Source organism: Ambystoma mexicanum, chromosome 4p (assembly GCF_040938575.1).
Source record: "Ambystoma mexicanum isolate Mex_15411 chromosome 4p, UKY_AmexF1_1, whole genome shotgun sequence".
Classification (NCBI taxonomy): Eukaryota; Metazoa; Chordata; class Amphibia; order Caudata; family Ambystomatidae; genus Ambystoma; species Ambystoma mexicanum.
The window spans coordinates 1053561368-1053579913 of NC_090927.1; the positions used below are offsets into that span (position 1 = coordinate 1053561368).

The 18546-nt window shown below is 48.2% G+C and overlaps 1 protein-coding gene across 2 annotated transcripts in view; it reads left to right on the forward strand.

The window, feature by feature from the left end:
- The window catches only part of GOPC (golgi associated PDZ and coiled-coil motif containing), a 594673-nt gene that overhangs the window by 185056 nt on the left and 391071 nt on the right, over positions 1-18546 (forward strand). For both annotated transcript variants that reach the window (XM_069606625.1, XM_069606626.1), the window contains exon 2: positions 112-276. In XM_069606625.1, coding sequence (XP_069462726.1) covers positions 112-276 — 165 coding nt within the window. The remainder of the gene's footprint in view (positions 1-111; positions 277-18546) is intronic.

The window sequence follows — 18546 nt, forward strand, 5'->3', positions numbered from 1 at the left end:
ATTTGGTCTTGTAGCTGCCAATATCTATATGACCATATAACACTAAAACTTGCCAGCAAGTACGTTTTGTGCATGTCATCTAATGGTTGTGTCTATCTTTCTGTTTTACAGGCACAGCTGGTTGATTTGAAGTCCGAGCTGACAGAGACTCAGGGTGAGAAAGTAGTACTGGATAAAGAGGTACATGACCAGCTTCTGCAGCTCCATGCCATTCAACTTCAGCTTCATGCAAAAACTGGCCAGAGCGTAGACTCTGGAGCAATCAAGGCAAAATTGGTGAGTGTGCTTTGAACGCCGACAATGTATTCCTTTTGTAACTCAACAAAAAATAGCTTTCTTTTTACACGCCTAAAGTTTCTCCCATGAACTGTGAACTACAGTTTCATAGTTTATAATACTGCTCTTCTGGAATGGCAGGATCCGAGAACCATGTTTTAAGGAATGAAAATAAAAAGCAGCAATGTACTTATCCATGCTAGCTAATGCATGAGCAGCCACAGCATGTGTACCACCACAAACTCACATATACCTTTTGTTCTGCCAACAGCTAGCCACTGCAGCCCTCAGTACTCCTGTTTTGCTCTTCTCTGGGCATTTTTTTCTGGTCTGTTGCTTTTCTTGGGAAATTGTGCACCCCCTCATGAGTACAGTTGCCATGTCTTTGAATATTCTTCTTTTAAAGGTAATGTGCCTGCTGAACAGTAAATAGAAAGGGCATGTTTGCACATAAGATTGAATACAGTGGTATTTACATACAGAGTGGTTAAAAACAATGCCTTCATTATTGTCCCCAGCACTGCAGTACCTCCTTGGGACAGTTCACCTGTACTAACCCCACCATCTACAGCCCTGTGCAGTATTTGATACTTCTCTCACAGTAAGGACCAAGAGCTCTGCTTTCTAGTCTAAAAGCAATTAACATTGGGATTTTTAACATTCTTCCTCTATTCCATTTGACCTGCTGTGATTGGGAGTCTTGAAGTCTTCTCTGGTTTCAGTGGATTTGTCTCCGAAGGCTTGTTGCCACCTAACAGTTCCCACCCTGGAAGGCGGGCACTAGGTACATCTTCACTTAAAACATTACTTACAAAGTAAGGCATTTTCTGAAATACAAGTGTCTGCATATTTTAACTGTGATCCCCTATCAGTAAAGTGTATTTTTGAGGAATAGTTCAATTTACAACCAATTCTATTGTTTCCTCTCCCACCTTGTTCCTTGACTTTTATTATTATTATTATTATTGGGTGCGGTCCTAGCTTCGGGAAGCAACAGAATGCTTTACAAATCATAGGGGGGAAACACAGAGAGAAGGAAGCAGAGATTCAAGGGAGCTAAAAATGGGGCAAGGGGAAGGTGGGCAATTTGTCATCAAGGGATCTACAAGCAACCAGGGGAGAAAACAATGGGGAGCAGATCACCCAGTCTTGGATAGGGTGGGGAGTGGAGAATGTGTTGAACTAGGTATTAAGGAGGAGTTATTCATTGAACAGGGGGGTCTTCTGCTCCTTCCTGAAATGTAGAAGTGAGTGGACAAGTCTGGTGTTGACTGGGGCAAGGTTCCTGAGTCTTGGAGGGGGAGGAGGGTAAACATAGAAGGCCTGTCTTCTGATTCTTCCCTTCCTGCACCAGCTGAATTGGTCTGATTTCCGGTGGATCATAGGCCCCCTGAGATGCCGAGTGTCTCACTGAGGTAGCTTGGGGGCTTCAGCGTGAGATCCTTGTAGATGATATAGCAGGATTTGATGATGATACATGCTTGCAGCAGGTACCAGTGCAGTTTGATGAGGGTTTATTTTATTTTTATTTATTTATTTATTTATTTATTTAGTGTGTTGTAGTCGAATTCGCAGACTTCTTTGATGGGGTGTGCTGCAGCATGCAGAACACATATTAGTGGTGCCAGGGTAGTTGGCAGGAGGACTTCCAAAAGGGCATTGCCACCATCCAGGGGGGGAGAGGACCAAGGCTTAAATAGCAGATCTGAAGAGTTTTTCTGGGATGATGGGCTTGATTTTTCTCTCTCAGGAGAGAAAGGTGGTACCAAGCTGTGTGCGTCTTCTTTTGCTATGTGCTATTTGAAGTAGAGGTCTCTGTTGATATCGAAGCCAAGGGACTTGGGTAGGTGGCATGCAGGAGTGTCAAGCCTTCGAGGTTGATAGCAGAGAGCCAGGTGTGGATGCCATGGTGTTCGGTGTTGTTGGTGAACAGAAGGAATTCAGTCTTGGAGAGTTTGAGCTTCAGGTAATCGCAGCACACCCAAGACTGGATGAATCTGAGGCAGCCCTTGAGTCTGTCCATGTCTTTGATAGAGGAGATCTTGAGGTAGAGCTTTTGCCTCATCTGCGTATTGGTGAATGTGGCTGTTGTGTGGAGGCAAGAGGGTTCAGCGAGGTCCCATGTAAAGATTGAAGATCACAGGGGAGAGGATGGACTGTTGTATGATTCCACAGGTCATGGGTAGAGTTGACAAACTGATGGTGATTAGCAAGGTAGGATTTGAACCAGTTGTGGATCTTGCTGATCCCCATGCGCTAATGTAGATGGTCTGAGTATCAGGTAGTCTACTGTGTCGAATTCCGCTGTGGTCAAGGAGAAGCAGGAGGCAAAGGCAGCCATCATCAAGGATTTCAATGGCATTTTCTCTTACCATGATGGTAGCAGTTTCTGTGTTGCATCTGGGTATGAAGCCAGATTGGCAGGACTGAAGGAGGCTGTTGGCTTCAACCTGTTGGAGGAGGTGCATGGATACTGGTATTTCAAGGATATTACTTAGGAAGGGAGGATGGGTGATGGGGCGGTAGTTGCTGAGGTTATAGGGGCCAGCATTGGTTTCTTGATAAGGGGGAGGATTTGTCCAGTTTTGAGGGTCTAGGTGAAGGTGCCTTTATTTGGGAGATATTCATGATTGTCAGGTAAGGGAGGAATGCCTTTACTATTCCATTCATCTCACAGACTATCTTTTTGTCCATTTATCTTTTGCTGTGGTAGTTCCTACAGCTCCTAAAAGAAGATAAGACTTACAGGAATTGCTCCCTACAGTCACAGGTAGTTCATGCCTTGCTTCCTGAAGTACCATGAAGTGAGGTCATGTAAGGATTACATTCCAAAAGAGAATCCAAGTAAAGATATTACTGTGAGGTCCAGTCCCCCTTCCTCCAGGGTAGGCCCCGCTTGTCGGAACAGGAGAAGAGACATTTTTTGGTGCCTAAAAACAATCCCTCCATTTTCATTGGTCTGCACGTTCATTTATTGTGCATTTGTAAGGCGCTCATACAATAAGTAAATTGTGTTTCAAAGCGCCCACAGGGCAATAGGGAGGGAACATGGGAATGAAAAGCAAATAAAACAATGAAAAATAGAGGCAGACCTACTAGGCCTTGTGAGCATAAGTGCATAGAGAGGGAAGGGATGAGGGAGTGGGTGGTAAGTGCTAGGAGTACCACAGAGGGAAGTGCTAGGGAGTAAGCAGCTGTTAAGTGACTTGGTGAGAGTGGTCAGCTGCCAATAAATAATAAGTGCAGGTCTGTAGCGGCATAGGCAAGTGGGTGCCAAGGCAAGTTCTGGGAGCCGGCGGAAGCTGAAAGAGATTGGGGGAGGGAAGGCAGGACCCTGGAGGACACCGAAGAGCCCTGGTCACCATTCTCAGCAACAGTGGGCTTTAGCAGAGGAGGGAGGAGGTGAAATAAAGTCTTGAGGAGCTTCCGAAATTTGAGGAGAACCGGCTCAAGATGAAGAGGAAGGGGGAGGCTGTTCTATAGGAGGGAGCCTGTCGAGAAAAGTGATCGCCACCAGCTCGCTGTTTAGTGAAGTGCTTGACACAGAGTTGGTTCCGGATTTGGAGGGAGAGTATTTAGTGAAAGCCAATTCTCGATAGCGTGGTCCCTGGCCCCAGACAGATTTATGGATGATAGAGGGATTTTAATTTTATCCTTGCAGCAATCACGAGCCAGTGGAGATATTTTAGGGCTGGAGAGATGCAATCCCTGGGCTTGAGGCCAAGGATCCGTCTTGCAGCCCTATTCTAAATTAGCTGGAGGGGTCGTAGAGAAGAAGAGGGTATATTAAGGAAGAGGCTATTGCAGTAGTCTAGCCTAGAGAGAACCAGAGCTCTAGAGACATTAAGCTTCTGGGGAAAGGTGAGGAAAGGAAGGATTCCTTTGAGGAGGTGGAGTTGAAAGTAGCCCATCTTGACCAGGACCTGAATGTGAGGGAGGGAGGAAGGAAAGAGAGGAGTCAAGGTTTCTGGCTTCAGATGAAGAAGGGGTAGAACTCATAGAGGATAGCCAGAGTGAGAGGAAGGAAGAGGGAGCAGGAGTCATAATAGGAAGGATCTCAGTCTTGCTGGCATTGAGGCAGAGATCATTGGAGGTACACCAGGACTGGGTGGCAGATAGGCAGTCAGAAATGATGGAGGGAGTAAGGAGAGGATCAGAGGGAAGTTTGAAGAAGAGATGTGTGCCATCCAGGCCTCCAGGTAAGGTGCGTACTAGGCCTTTTTACGCATGGAAATCTTGCAAATACGACAGCTTTTTTATTTTCCTGCGTACATTTACACACAGGTTTAGAGCAGAGGGCAGTGCAAATGTCAGGTTACTTGAAACCAGAAGGCTTCTTTTGATATTTATCTACATGGATGTAATTGCAAGCCACCTCAGAAACCGAATGAATTTCTCTGAAGCCGGCTAGGTTTTTGTGATTTCAACATTTAAATATATACAGGAGAGATCAAATGGCTAGACCTTAGAGAAATAATAAAAGGTGTATTCTGTCACAATGCAGAAAGCTGCGGTACGCTAAGGATTTCCATACAGTTTGTGCATGTGTCGCTGGATGTCACATATATTTTACTCTCTTGCAAAAGAGAAAAGTCATTTTTACTCTCTTAAAATCACATTTACTCTCAAGGTTTAAAAACAGGGAGTAAAATACTCCCACCTCAAAATCTTATCTGGAGCACTGGTGCCATCTGCATAACACTGGACGTTGGGGGAGATGGGTCTGTAGAAGATTTTTTCAGCAGGGGGCGCACAGGCGAGTGCTTGAGGGAGCGGGGGAGGGAAAGATCCAGTAGCAAAAGTGGTTGCAGAATTTACCAAGTGGAGGGGCAAGAGAGCCAATATTGTACTTAATGGTTCTGGAGGAACAGGGGGACGCATGTTTGGGGGAGGCCAGAACTCTGCTGACCTCATCAGGTGTAATGGGAGAGAAAGGCATAGTGGGATGGGAGGCCATATGAGGCAAGGGGCTGGGGGAAGGGGAGTGGGAGAGGGAAGTGAGGATGCTCAGGATGTCCTGTGTTTTTGCTGTGAAGTGTGTGACCAGTGCATTGCAGAGGGCATGGGATGGAAGAGGTGAGGAGGAGACTGCAGAAGAGTTGGCTAGTTCCTTGCAGATTTTAAAGCGTTCAATCGTGTTGTTGGAGGCACCAGAGACGCAAGCCTTGGTGTGGGCCCTTTTCTTGGAGCGAATGGAGAGTCGGTATTGCCTTTGGAGCAGGCGATGGGGCAGTTTGTCAGAGGGTGAGCCTGAGGTCTGCCACTTCTGTTCCACAGCTCTGCACTTGCGTTTCAGGGCTGCAAGTTTGGAGTCGTACCAGCTGTTACACTTGGAGGCATGATAAGGCATCTATAACGCGCCTGTACGCAAGTGTTTCTTGTGTACAGGCGGATCCTCATGACTGGGGCAAGAATGTCAAGAGCATTGGTGATGGCAAGATGGAGGTTGCCGAGGGCGGGGTCGGAGGTATTGTCTGTAGTGGGGCAAGAGGGGGATGATGGTAGATGTGAAGGCAGCAGCTGACACGCGATTCATCGGACGAATGTTCGTGTATGAGGTTGGCAGGGCTGGGGGAGGTGCTATCAGATGGCCAAGAGGACCCAGGTGAAAGGAGAGACTGGTCTGACCAGGAGAGAGGGGGTGTACAGTCATAATATCGAAAACAAAACATTGAAAGTCAAAATCTCAAACAATAATGTCAAAAAAAAAGTCGAATCATTTATTTTTTTTGTTTACATTTATTTTTTGGCTCTAGCATGTAAAAAAACGGTTAAAAAAAGGAGGGGTTGGGGGAACCGCCCACATTTCGAAAAAAAAGTAATAAAAAAAATGCAACTTTTTTTTTCGACGTTTCTTTTCGGGATTTTGACTTTCGAAGTTTTTGTTTTCGATGTTATCACTATAAACCGAGAGAGGGGTGATCAGTGGGGGCTGGGAGGAGCAAAAGATCAGTGTGGCTGAAGGTGTCAAGAGTGTGTCCAGCCGAGTACGTAGGACCAGAATGGAGAGGGAGAGCAAGGTGAAGAGGTCACAGAAGAGAGTGGATGCTGTGATTGAGAAGTCAAGGTGGATGTTGAAGTAACCCAGGAGAAGGAGTTTAGAGGTGGTTATGAGGAGAGAGGAGGAGAAATCAGCCCATTCAGAGAGAAACATGGCGATAGAGCCAGGTGGCCTGTAGATAGTTGCAATGGTCAGGGAGGAAGTGGGAGAGATGACCAGCTTGCAAACCAGGCTCTCAAATGAAGAGTGAGGCTGGGTGGGTATGAGTGAAGAAGGGACCTGCTCAGGGAAGATCAGAGCAACCCCACCACCAGCACGGTTGGGGCGAGGCTTGGAGATTATCTTATAGCCATCAGAGAGAAGGGAGTCAAAAGCAGTGACTGAGTTGGCATTAAACCATGTCTCGGTAAGAGCAAGGATATCGAGATCAAGGTCTTCAAGGAGGAGGCAGACGTCGGTAGAGTGAGCATTAAGTGTGGCTAGATGCAACTGGTCACTACCATTGAAGGTTTTCTGAGGAGGGGTCCAGGGCTGTGGTACACCCGTCAGAGGTAGTGGGGACAGAGAGTGGAGGAAGGAGTAGCGGGTGTAGGAAGGAAGTTGCTGAGGGACGACAAGCGCCAATCGAAGAAGAAGAAGAAGAGGAGGAGGAGGAGGAGGAGGAGGAGGAGGAGGTTGGGTTGGGGACCCTAAACCAAGATAGTGCCATTGTGATAGACATGAATGATACATCTGGATGATGTGAAGACCCCAAGAGTACTTCCCATTTAGTGTTATTATTAATGCATGAAGTTGGGAGAGGAGAGATAAGATGAGGAGTCCATAGATCTGGAGAGGGGACCGAAAGGATGATATCAGTGAAAATCTGTCTGGAAGTTGCGCTGACATAGATGTCTGCAACAAGAAGGGCAGGGTTAGTGGTCAGGATGTCTTTTTCGAGATTTTATCTTCCAGACTTCGTGAGAGTGGGAGGATAGGTGATAGTATAGCAATTGGAAAAGATAGGGGAGATGGTGAGTGCCTTGGGGCGGTAGAGGATAGGGGGAAGATAGGAGGGGCTGCACAGCACAGTGCGAGCACAAACTCAACAGGTGGCCTAGTAGCCAAGGTAAATGAGAACAGATGCAATGGGTACACTGTAGTACCGAAAAAGGTCGCAGAGATGTTACAAAACACACCAGGGTTCAAATTACACCAGAGACACAGAATCCAGTGCAAAATGGGGTGCAGAGATGTTACAAAACACACTAGGGTTCGAATTACACCAGAGACACAGAATGCAGCGCGAAATGCAGTGGGAGGACGGACGAATGGCATAGGCACACCTTGGATCAAAAGCTGTTTAGGTTAGTTGGGGCGGGGGGCAAACAATGTCCAGCCATGAAGCCATGATTGACCGGTGTTCTTTTTTAAAAAAAAAAAAACGTTTTCTTTATTATGTACTGGGGTTACAGTTTGTCAAAAAAGAAGAGAACTCAATAAATACAAGCACGTTGTACAGCATAAAGTAAACATTCCCAGTGAAAAGGTCTTTTTCTAAAGATCTTTTCATTGAAATGTCGTTTTAGAAAGAAAGCTCAGTGACCGCCCAGAGCGGTCTTTGTAAAGCGAGCTGTCACGCCCCTGCCAAACACGAGTGCGCACAGGGGGGCGACAGGCTGTGCGGGACCAGGAAGCGGAGGACCAGGAGAACAGGGGAGGAGGCGTGCGTGCGTGTGTGTTGGTGTGTGTGCTGTATGTATGTGCATTGTTTAGTGAGTGGGGTAATAGGGGGGCTGGGAATGAAATCCCACAGGAGAGGGTGGAGGTTGGGGTAGAGAACAATGGGGAACTCGGGATGGGGGGATGAAACCCTGCCCCCCAAATATTAAACAAAAAAGGGGGAAACCGCATTTTAAAGGTCTCAAGAGAAAAAGACATTTACAATGATGGTTTTCCAAGCCAAAGAAAATCGGTCAAATTAAATCAGTCTTACTCCTACGTCCTGTCCCCTTTCCTCCATACTTATGGGACATCTCTGCGTCCTGTGGGACGGGACCGGAGCACTTTGTAAATAGCATCCACATTTTTTTTTCCAAAAATGTGACCTTCCTCTCTTTCTTGCGCGGGGCCCGGCGCGCGGCCGTAACCCCACCCACCTTGGCTCCGCCCCGCGCATCGCCCATCAGTCCTTTTCTCCGCTCGTTTGGGACTGGACGCACTTGCATCCTCGAAGATTTTCTTCCCTTTTTTTCTCACTGGCTCTCGCTAGCGATCGTGTACTAGTTTGTCTATGTCATTCAAACTAGACTTTCCAGATTGTTCATGGTGTCACCGACGCTTCGTGAGGGCGGATCCCCATCCTCTTTGTTTAGAGTGCTTGGGTCCAGATCACCGTTGGGACACCTGTTTTTACTGCGACTCCCTTTCGGTCCGGACACTTCAACGTCAGTTGGAGCGGTGGGAGGAGGTGTTCCGACTAACTCCTCCTTCGCATATTCAGGCGTTCATCGATGAAAAGAAGAAACGCCCGGTAAATTCTTTACTTTTCAGAGCACCCCGGCCGGGGGATACCTTTCCAGGTGCCTCTCGGGTCGGGAGGAGCATTGATCGCTCTGTCACCGGGGATAGCCCTGAGGTGCCCGTTGGGCCTAATAATTGTACCAGAGTTTTCTCCAAGGGTCTCCATAAGGGGCCTGTGGATACCAGAGCACGCTCTGAGGCCCCTCCTGTGGGGGCTGTTTGTAGACCCAGTTCTATGGAGTCGTCGGGTACCGGAGCTCGCTCTGAGGCCTCTCTATCGGCTTCCCTCAAGAATAAGACTGGGGTGCGCCCCGAGGCCTTGGTTGGGCTTGGTGTCACCGAACGGATGTTCGAGGACCTCGCGGATAAGGCTGTTACCGGGCCTGGGTCCGAGGTCCCTCGTACAGAGGCTAAAGCTACCAACATTTCTGAGAGGCCTGACAAGGCCTTATCGGTGAAGGCTATTTCTCACTATTCCCGCTCTTGCGGCGACACCAGATCTTCTTTTACCGGCAGTGCCGAGGTCCTTCCTGGGAAGGCTAATTTGGCGGTTGGTATGTCGCAGAAACATTCTAGGCCTCATAGTACCGGCTCTGCCGAGGTTCCTTATGTTAAGGCTAAAGTTAAGACCTCTGATCCATCGACGGGGACCCCTGCCTCACTTCCTCACGTGCCGCAGTTCCCCTCAGGCAATGACAAAATGGCGCACGTTCCCGCCATGACCGCGGCAGCCATTTTGGGTGCTACCCCTACAACTAAGCCATTGGCCTCAGGTGTAGGGCTTGGTTCCGTGGGTGAACATAGAGTTCCTTGTGCACATCCTTGCCGGCCAGTTTATGATTGGAACGCCCAGATGCCCCTTTCGCACAATGTTTCGTTGCCTGCGGGGTCGGCACCTTTGGTTTATGTGGATACGTCGGTGGAGGGTCTGGTGTGGCACCCTTTCCCGTTACATCCCTGGAATTATCCTCCTCATGAGAGGCCTCCTTAGGTTCCAAAGCAGTCCCCGGAGGACGCCTTTTTCGGTAAATTTCAAACACTCAAGCGTACCGACCCCATGAGGGAATATTTCAAAGGGCTTTTTAGGGAGATATGTCCACCCGTTCTCCGGTGGTTCCGCCGGCGCCTCCCTTGCCTACGGTGCCTTCCCCGACTCTTCCGCCTTTGCCCCCATTGTTCCCCCTGGACAAGGCAGTGTCCGACACCGCTCAGGAAGATCCTGATCTGTCGGACGACGCGCAAGGCGATCAGGACAACAAGGACCTGCCCCGCTCTCTTAGTTTTTCATGACCGGGTACTGGACATGTGCTTCTTAGATGTTCCGGTGCCTGAGGCTCCCGCTCAGCAGGAGGGCGTGCTTTCTGAGGCGTTTACCCCGTCTCCTTTGGAGCGTACCGGCCTGTTCTTGCAGAAGGACGTTCTGGCCGAGGTCCGCAGGGTCTGGGAAAAGCCACAACCTGGACTTTTCCTCAATAAGAAAATTGATGCGCGATGCAGGCTGCATTCTTCGGAAGAGGTGGCCCTGTCGTCTTGTCCGCCCCCCTCCTCCACAGTGGTGGCTGCAGCCACTTTGCAGTCCAGGCCTGCAGCATACTCTTCCACGACGGCTACTCAGGTTCTGGGAAAGGAGGATAAGCTCCTTGACTCCCTTGGGAGAAAAATCTTCGCCAGCTCGGCCTTGAAGCTCAGGCAGGCCAATGCCAAACTGGTGTTAGCGGGGGCTAATATGCGGATGTGGAAAGGTCTGTCGGAGTTTGAGGAGTTCATCCCGGTCAAGAAGCTGGAAGACTTTAAGGCAGGATTATCCGACGCCAGGGTCTTGGCCCAGGATCTCCTGGAGGCTGCGGCTCATCACGTAGACACCTCGGCTCGGGGTTGATACCTCACGGCAGGTGTGGCTGCATGCCACTAAATTCTCAAAAGAAGTGCAGGACAAGGTGTTGGACCTTCTGTTCGATGGTAAGGAGCTCTTTCATTCTACAACAGATGTAGAGCTCACCAAGACAAAGGATAGCACTCAGACAGCTAAGTCCTTGTCGGTCCCTGTTAAGCCCCCTTTCAAAACCCAGAGATCGTTGTCGCAAAGCCGACCCTCCTCTGGCTTTAGGGGCTTCCTTGACCAGAAATCTCGCAGAGTGAATACCTCTTCGGGGAATAACCGTTGTAGGCAACAACGGACTCGGTTTTTCTTCCGCTCCTCAGCCTCCTCCTCAGGTTCAGGTGGCAACACCACTGAAAAAACTACAAAATGAGGGTTCTCTGCGCTCGCACGAGACCCCGGTGGGAGGACGCATTACATCTCATTGGGAGGCGTGGCAGACCATCACCAAAGACAGATGGGTCTTGTCAGTCGCTCGGGTGGGCTTCCGCTTACCCCTACACCTACCCCTACCCCACCCTTCAACCCTCCTTTTCAGCTTTCGGGCTCGCCCTCCCTTAAAGCCAAGGTTCAGAAACTTCTGGACCTCAGAGCTGTGGAACCCGTTCCCCTCAGGGAACGAGGGGAGGGCTTCTACTCCCGGCTGTTTACGGTGCCCAAACCCAAACCAGGCTGGCCTGCGCACCATCCTACACCTTTCCCAGTTCAATCTTTTCCTACCCCAAGAGAAATTCAAGATGATTCGCCCAGCCAGATACGGTCCTCCTTGCAGATGGGCGATTGGCTCAATGTGGTGGATCTTCAGGATGCATACATGCATATTCTGATTTGGAATCCACACAGGAGATATCTCCGTTTCTCTTTGGGAGAGGAGCACTTCCAGTTCAGCGCTGCGTGTCTTCACGAAGATTATGTCGGTGATTGCGGCCTATCTTCGTCTGCAGGGTATCCATGTGTATCCGTATTTGGATGACTGGCTCTTACGCAGCCCTTGTCCGTTGAAAGCAGTGGGCAATCTTCAGTCTCTCCTTCAGCTCCTGTTCCCTCTTGGGCTGTCGGTGAACTGGCGGAAATCTTCCATGACGGTCTTGCAGGACTTGATTTTCCTGGGTTTTCGCTGGAACATGATCGACTGCAGAGTGTACCCTACCGGGGACAGGATGGCGGATCTGTTAGCCACGTGTCAGATGTTTGCGCAGTCGGAGAGCATGTCGGCCTGGTGGTTCCAGAGGCTTCTGGGCCTCGTGCGTGTTGGCTCTTCCTCTTGCTCGTCTCAAGATGAGGTGGACCCAGATGGCTCTTCGGAGTGCTTGGCGTCAGGCTGTGGATCCGGATTCCAAGCTGATAATGATTCTGGCTTCCATGAGAGTGGACCTGGAATGGTGGTCATCTCTCAGCAACCTGTCGGTGGGTGCAGGGTTTCAGGACCCAGCCTCTACAGTGACAATCACGACGGACTCCTCCCTCCTGGGGTGGGGTGCGACGTTAGATTCACTTCAGGTCTTGGATCTCTGTTCGCCTCAGGACAAGCTCCTCCACATAAGTCATTTAGAGCTTCTGGCGATCTTCCTAGCGCTCAGAGTGTTCAGACCGATCATAGCCAACAAGGTGGTCTGCATACGCCCGGACAATGTAGTGTTGATGTATTACATCAACAAGCAAGGGGGAACCAAGTCTCCCCCTCTCGTGGACCTGTCCATCCAGATTTGGGAGTGGGCTGTGCTTCATGGTGTTTGGCTGCTTGCAGTGCACATCCCGGGCCAGCTGAATGTCAGAGCTGAGGCCCTCAGCCAGCAGACAGTGGTCAGCTACGAGTGGGAGTTGAAGGCGGAGTTCCTCTCATGGATTTTCTTGCCTTGGGGCACACTGGAGGTGGACCTCTTCGCTACTGCGGTAAACAAGAAGCTTCCTCAGTATGCCTCCAGAGCGGGGCTGGGAGCCTTCTCTCTAGGGGATGCTCTCGAGATTCCATGGCACAACATGAGAGCTTACGCCTTCCCGCCTCTGCCTCTAGTCCATCGAGCAATTTGGAAGCTGAAGAACTCGGTGAACTGTTCCCTTCTACTCATAGCCCCGTGGTGGCCGGCCAGGTTTTGGTTCTCAGAACTTCAACACCTGACGGTGTATCCGCCGATCAGGTTACCAGTGACCCCCGATCTTCTTCATCAGGGGGAACAGCAGATGTGGCACCCCTCCCCACAATCGCTCAGCTTGGCGGCATGGTGCCCGAGTTCAAGTCTTTAGAACATCTTAACTTGTCTGCGGATAACATGCGTATTATTCAGGCAGCCAGGAAACCCTCGACTAGATCCCAATACAGAAGTAAATGGCTCAGGTTCTGTCATTGGTGTTTGAAAAAACGGTTGGACCCAAGGGGGGCTACGATTGACACACTGCTGTCCTTCGTATCCTTCCTAGCAGAGTCAGGTGTTCACGTTCTGTCATGCAGAACTTACCTTTCAGCGGTCTCGGCTTATGTTTCTACAGACCAATGTTCTTACTCTCTTGTAATCCAGTGGTTAAGAGGCATTTTGCAGGCTTGACATGCCTCTACCCTCCAATTCGTAGTCCGCACCCGCCGTGGGATCTAAATGTAGTCCTGATGACGTTGTGCCATAAGCCTTTTGAACAGGGGCGTTGCTAGGGTGGGGCTAAGGGGGCTATAGCCCCTGATCTTTCGGTTGTAGCCCCCTATAGAATCTCAGGAGCTACAACCAAAAGACTAGCTAGCCCCCAGTCCCAACAGTTCCGACATCAGCTTAGCCCCGGGTCTTTTCCAGACCTAGCAACTCCCCTGCTTTTGAACCAATGGCCACGGTGGACCTCAAGTACCTATCCTGGAAAGTGTCCTTTTTGGTCGCCGTTACGTCAGCGAGGCGGGTGAGTGAGCTCCAGGCCTTGTCGGTGGAGCATCCCTTTTTGGTCTTTCACAAGGATAAGGTAGTCCTATGGACGAGTCGTGCTTTCCTGCCGAAGGTGGTAACTGAATTCCATCTGAATCAGTCGATCTCCCTGCCGGTCTATTTTCCGAACCCTACCTCAGAGGCAGAAAGGTTTCTGCATTGTCTCGATGTCAGAAGGGCTCTAAAGTTCTATCTGGACAGATCTTCCGAGCTTAGGAGTTCTTCTCAACTGTTTGTGACCTTTGGTAACCCTCAGGGTAAGCAGGCGTCTAAGGCGACTATTTCTCGGTGGATCGCCACCTGCATTACGGAGTCTTTCACCGTCCAAGGGCTGAAGCCCCCTAAGGCCATTCATGCACACTTGGTGCGGGGCAAGGCAGCCGCGGTTGCTTTTCAGAAATATGTCCCCTGGGAGTCCATCGCTAGGGCAGCTACTTGGGCCTCCCCATCTGCTTTTTGTAAGCATTATTGTCTTGCTTGACATGAGCTCAAGAGCTGATGCTCAGTTTGGTCAGGCTGTGCTGAAGAACCTTTTTCAGTAAGGGGTATTTCATCCACCCGTAGTTCCTGTTAGGAGTGCTTGGGAATCTCCCATAAGTATCGAGGAAAGGGGACGGGACATAGGAGTATAACGAAGTTACTCACCGTAGTGATACCTTACTACTAGTCCATAGTCCCCTTTCCTCCATACGCCCGGCGTCCCCTCTAATAAGGTTCCTCTGTTATTGCTAATAGGTCTCTGACCTGGCGATAGAAAAGGACTGATGGGCGATCCGCGGGGCGGAGCCAAGGTATGCGGGGCTACGGCTGCATGCCAGGCCCCGCGCAAGTAGGAGAGGAAGGACACATTTTTGAAAAACATTTTTGGATGCTTTTTACAAAGTGCTCACGTCCCGTCCCACAGGACGCAGAGATGTCCCATAAGTATGGAGGAAAGGAGACTATGGACTAGGAGTAAGGTGGTCACTACGGTGAGTAACCTGGTTTTCTCTTGAGTCCTTTAATAAAAGGTAATTTCACATAGAGCCTAAGTAAAGCAGTATGGAGATCCATTACTGACATGCAACGAAGAATCCCTTGAGGCACTAGATGCAGGAACCCGAATAAAGGCTCTACCAGCATTGAAGGGCTGCACATCATACCTACCAAACATCGTCTCCATCAGTCATGAGAAGCGTTGGCCAAATACAAGCGGATGTCATGCCATATATCTTTAGGGCAGTGAGTCTGTGGTATGAGTGACATATAGAGTTCTTCTATGTTGTTAGCCGAGATCATCTCATGAAGCCAATCCTACCATGTGGGGGGGACACTTTCTTGTCCAGCATTGTAAAATAGTTCTTTTAGCCATTAGTAAGCCTAGATTTAGCAGTTTACTCTGTACCGTCCCCATTTTCCCAGTATACATTGCACAAATGTGACGTGTAGTTCCTGTCCCATTATATCATCCAAAATAGCCCTGATCTCACTCCAGTGTTCTGCTATTTTGGGGCAGTCTCATAACCTACGTACTATGTTATCCTCTGGGCTGCAGCATCCGGAACACTTAACTTCAGATGAACCGAACTTCGAAAGAGTGGCTGGAGTGTAATGCAGTCTGTTAATCATTTTAAAATGGATGAGGCGATGTATAGAATTAATTGAAACGCCTGTTATCAATTGACATTGATGGTTCCACAAAGTCTCCAAGATCTCAACCCCCAGGTTAACTGAACATTTCTTCCTATTATCCGGCCCATTGTTACCCAACATTATTTGCGTGAGCTTGTATAAGGTCAAAATGCTTTTCTTGCCTCCCTCTTGTGACATTATGTAATTCAAGCATGCATGTGTGCTAGGTTCAGAGGGGAACTGTGGCCAATGTCCAGCAATAGCTGATCTGATAAGCAAGTATTGCAGTCTTTGGAGTGGCGTATCTCTGACCAAAAGGTTCACTTCATCCCATTCAATAAACTTCCCTGCAGTGAATAAGTCTGCCATTCCTGGAATCCCAGCCCCCCTCCATACCCTCTAAAGATTTGTCGGTGGTGGGTTTCACTGCCGTCAGGCCCCAGATCGCTAAATTGCCATCATATGGGTCCAGTGTCTTCGTCTTCCTGTTCAACCTAACCCAGGCATCCCTTGTTGCACCAATTGGGTCTAGTACATGTGTATTACAATATGCATTCTCGTCAAGCAGAAGTATCGTGGAGGAGGATCCCATCTGCAGTCGATCTAGCCGAACACGAAGCACATCTAACTCACCCTCCAGCCAATATGTAGCATAATGTAGTTGTGCCACTAGGTAATATGGTTCAAAGTCTGGAGCTATCAGGCTACCTTTCTCATATGGTTGAGTCAAACCTGCCCACCTTGTGTGCACTGCTCCCCCTGCCCAAACAAATGAAGAGCACAGCCCCAGTAGTTCAGAGAAGAATTTTTCTACCTGGCCACAGAAAAATATTATGGCAATATTGCAATCATTTGGGTAGAACAAAAATCTTTATCAGGGCCAATTTCCCAGCGAGTGACAGTGGGATATGGCCCCATCTTTCCAGTTTAGTCTTCAACTTTGTCAAATAGTCACCATAATTCAATTTACAAGTCAAAGCTTTAGTGCAAGCTACTCTGATTCCCAGATACCGAAAATACCATGCTGCCCATGAGAGGCCAGCGGCAGCTAACGGTCTTCGCGTGACCTCCGTCAATGTAAATAGCTCGTATTTGGAGGAGTTCAGACGCACGCCAGAGTGTTGGCCAAATTCCACCACTGCTGCTAATACCTTATATAAGTGTATGTCGGGGTCTCTGATGTACAAAAGAATATCATCCGCATGCAATGAAATTACTTGAGGCCTCCAGCTCAGGGGTAAACCGGCCCCTCTGAACTTATCCCGGATCAGGTTGGCCAATGGTTCGATCACCAGTGCAAACAGCAGCGGGAACAACGGGCATCCTTGTCTCGTACCGCCTTCCAACACTACAGTTGGGGAGCACCTACCATTGGTACGGACATGGGCAAATGGGTGTCAATACAATAGACATATACATGAGTTGAAGTAAGGACCCATAGTTAAATAACACTTGAAATAAAAAGGGCCAAGACAGTGTCGAAGGCCTTTTGCATGTCCAACGTCACAGCAACGGCTTGACTATCAGCAGGGATACACCTACATATCAAATGTACAACTGTCCGTCTGTCTGTTATTATGCAAACAATTGATATATTTTATGTATCATCACCAAAATTTAGAGATTAAGCTAAAATTATCCTGAATCTCAAAAGTGTGGGTCTCCCATCCTCATTTTTTGTTTGAATATACGTTCACCCGCCCGGGCATATCAGGACCTAGCCAGGCGCCCTGTATTATTACCTGTGTTAGAACATTGACCTTGAACAAGATTCTGGCTGAGACTGGCAGCCAGTGCAGGTCCCTTGTATGTGTAGAACAGCATTGTTCTGCAAAACCTGATTTTTTTTTTTTTTTATTTATTTTTTATACAGCCCTTACCTGCATCACTCAGCAATGCATTGCAAAATCAAGCCTCAGGATTATAGTTGCAGTTACCAGTGTTGTGCAGTTTTTTTTATAGAAACGTATGGCTTAACCAACCGCAGCAGCCGCAGATGATTTTGGGACTTCTTCACTACGTTATCTATATGTGCATCCACCCCCATGGAGGCTTCAAAAAAGACTCCTAAGGGTTTCATCTTCTGTACTACATCAATACTGTGGTTATCTTGCCTGATTAGAGCCAAAAATGAGGAGCTTGGTCTTAGCACCGTTAAGGCAGATCCAGTTTGTAGACCTCCATTTTTGAACTTTTTCAAAAAGATGGGAGATTTTCTTAGCATAAGTTCTACTCGGCTCAACAATGAGCTGAGGGTCATCAGCATAGTTGGTAAATTGTACATTCAAACTCTCCAATAGATCACATAGGGAGCGTATGTACACGTTAAAGAGTGCGGGGGAGAGGCAAGCACCCTGGGGCACACCACAGGTAATCAAAGATTGCTTCAACGTGGCATTTCCCCAGGACACTTTTGACCTATTTCTGAGAAGTTACTTGACCCATTCTGAGACCTTTTCAGAAAAGCCCCCTGTAGTGGCCAAAATGGTAACAAGTTTATCATGCTTTAAAAGATTGAAGGCTACTAATAGGTGTAATAAAATCAACAGCCCCGATTTCCTTTTGTCAACGACATTCAGCATCTGTGTCTGCAGATCTACCAGTGCAGACTCTGTGCCGTGGTGAGACATGAAGCCTGATTGTCGAGGATGAAAGACAGCTGCTTCTTCCAAATGTTCTTGTAGTTGAGCCATAGCAATTTTATTTACAATTTTTTAGTAAAGAAGGTACATTAGCTTGACATTATTAAGAATGATCTTTAACGGAACGACGTCCCTCGGACATGTTGTCGTGCGCATTTTCCCTAATATAGTCTCGATTTTATACTACGAAATAGGCTTAAATGTAAAAAACGATTTCGCAGATGAGAGAGATATATCTAGAACTTTATCTATATCAAAATTGATATCTATTGTCGTACTATTAAGTATTTTTGAGTGGGTTTTCTTAATTTAATCTGCAAAGGCTGATTGTACCTCTGTACAGTCCTCATTCGTGGGAGTAAAAACATCTGACTGAGTCTGGGGTTTCTCTAATTTCCTAAAGAATTTTGAAAACCTTTTTAGTGTCACTGCCCGACTCTTAAATCTGTGTGTTAAAGTAGTCTCTTTTAGCTTCACAAATCTCCTTCCTGTATATTTTTATGAGGGATTTCCACATGCCTTTATTTTTCTTTGTCATGTCTTTTGCTCAGCTGCGTTCTGCTTTTCTCTTCCCCGGTTTACGTGCAGTAATGGCAGAGGTAAACCAGTGATTATTAGGTCTTTCTCCGATGGTCTTATTTTTCTTAGGAACCACTCGGTTCAAAAAAGCAGTCAAAAAATGTTCATAGCCTGCTGCCAGTGCATAATGTGAGTCAACGTCTGATGTAGCCT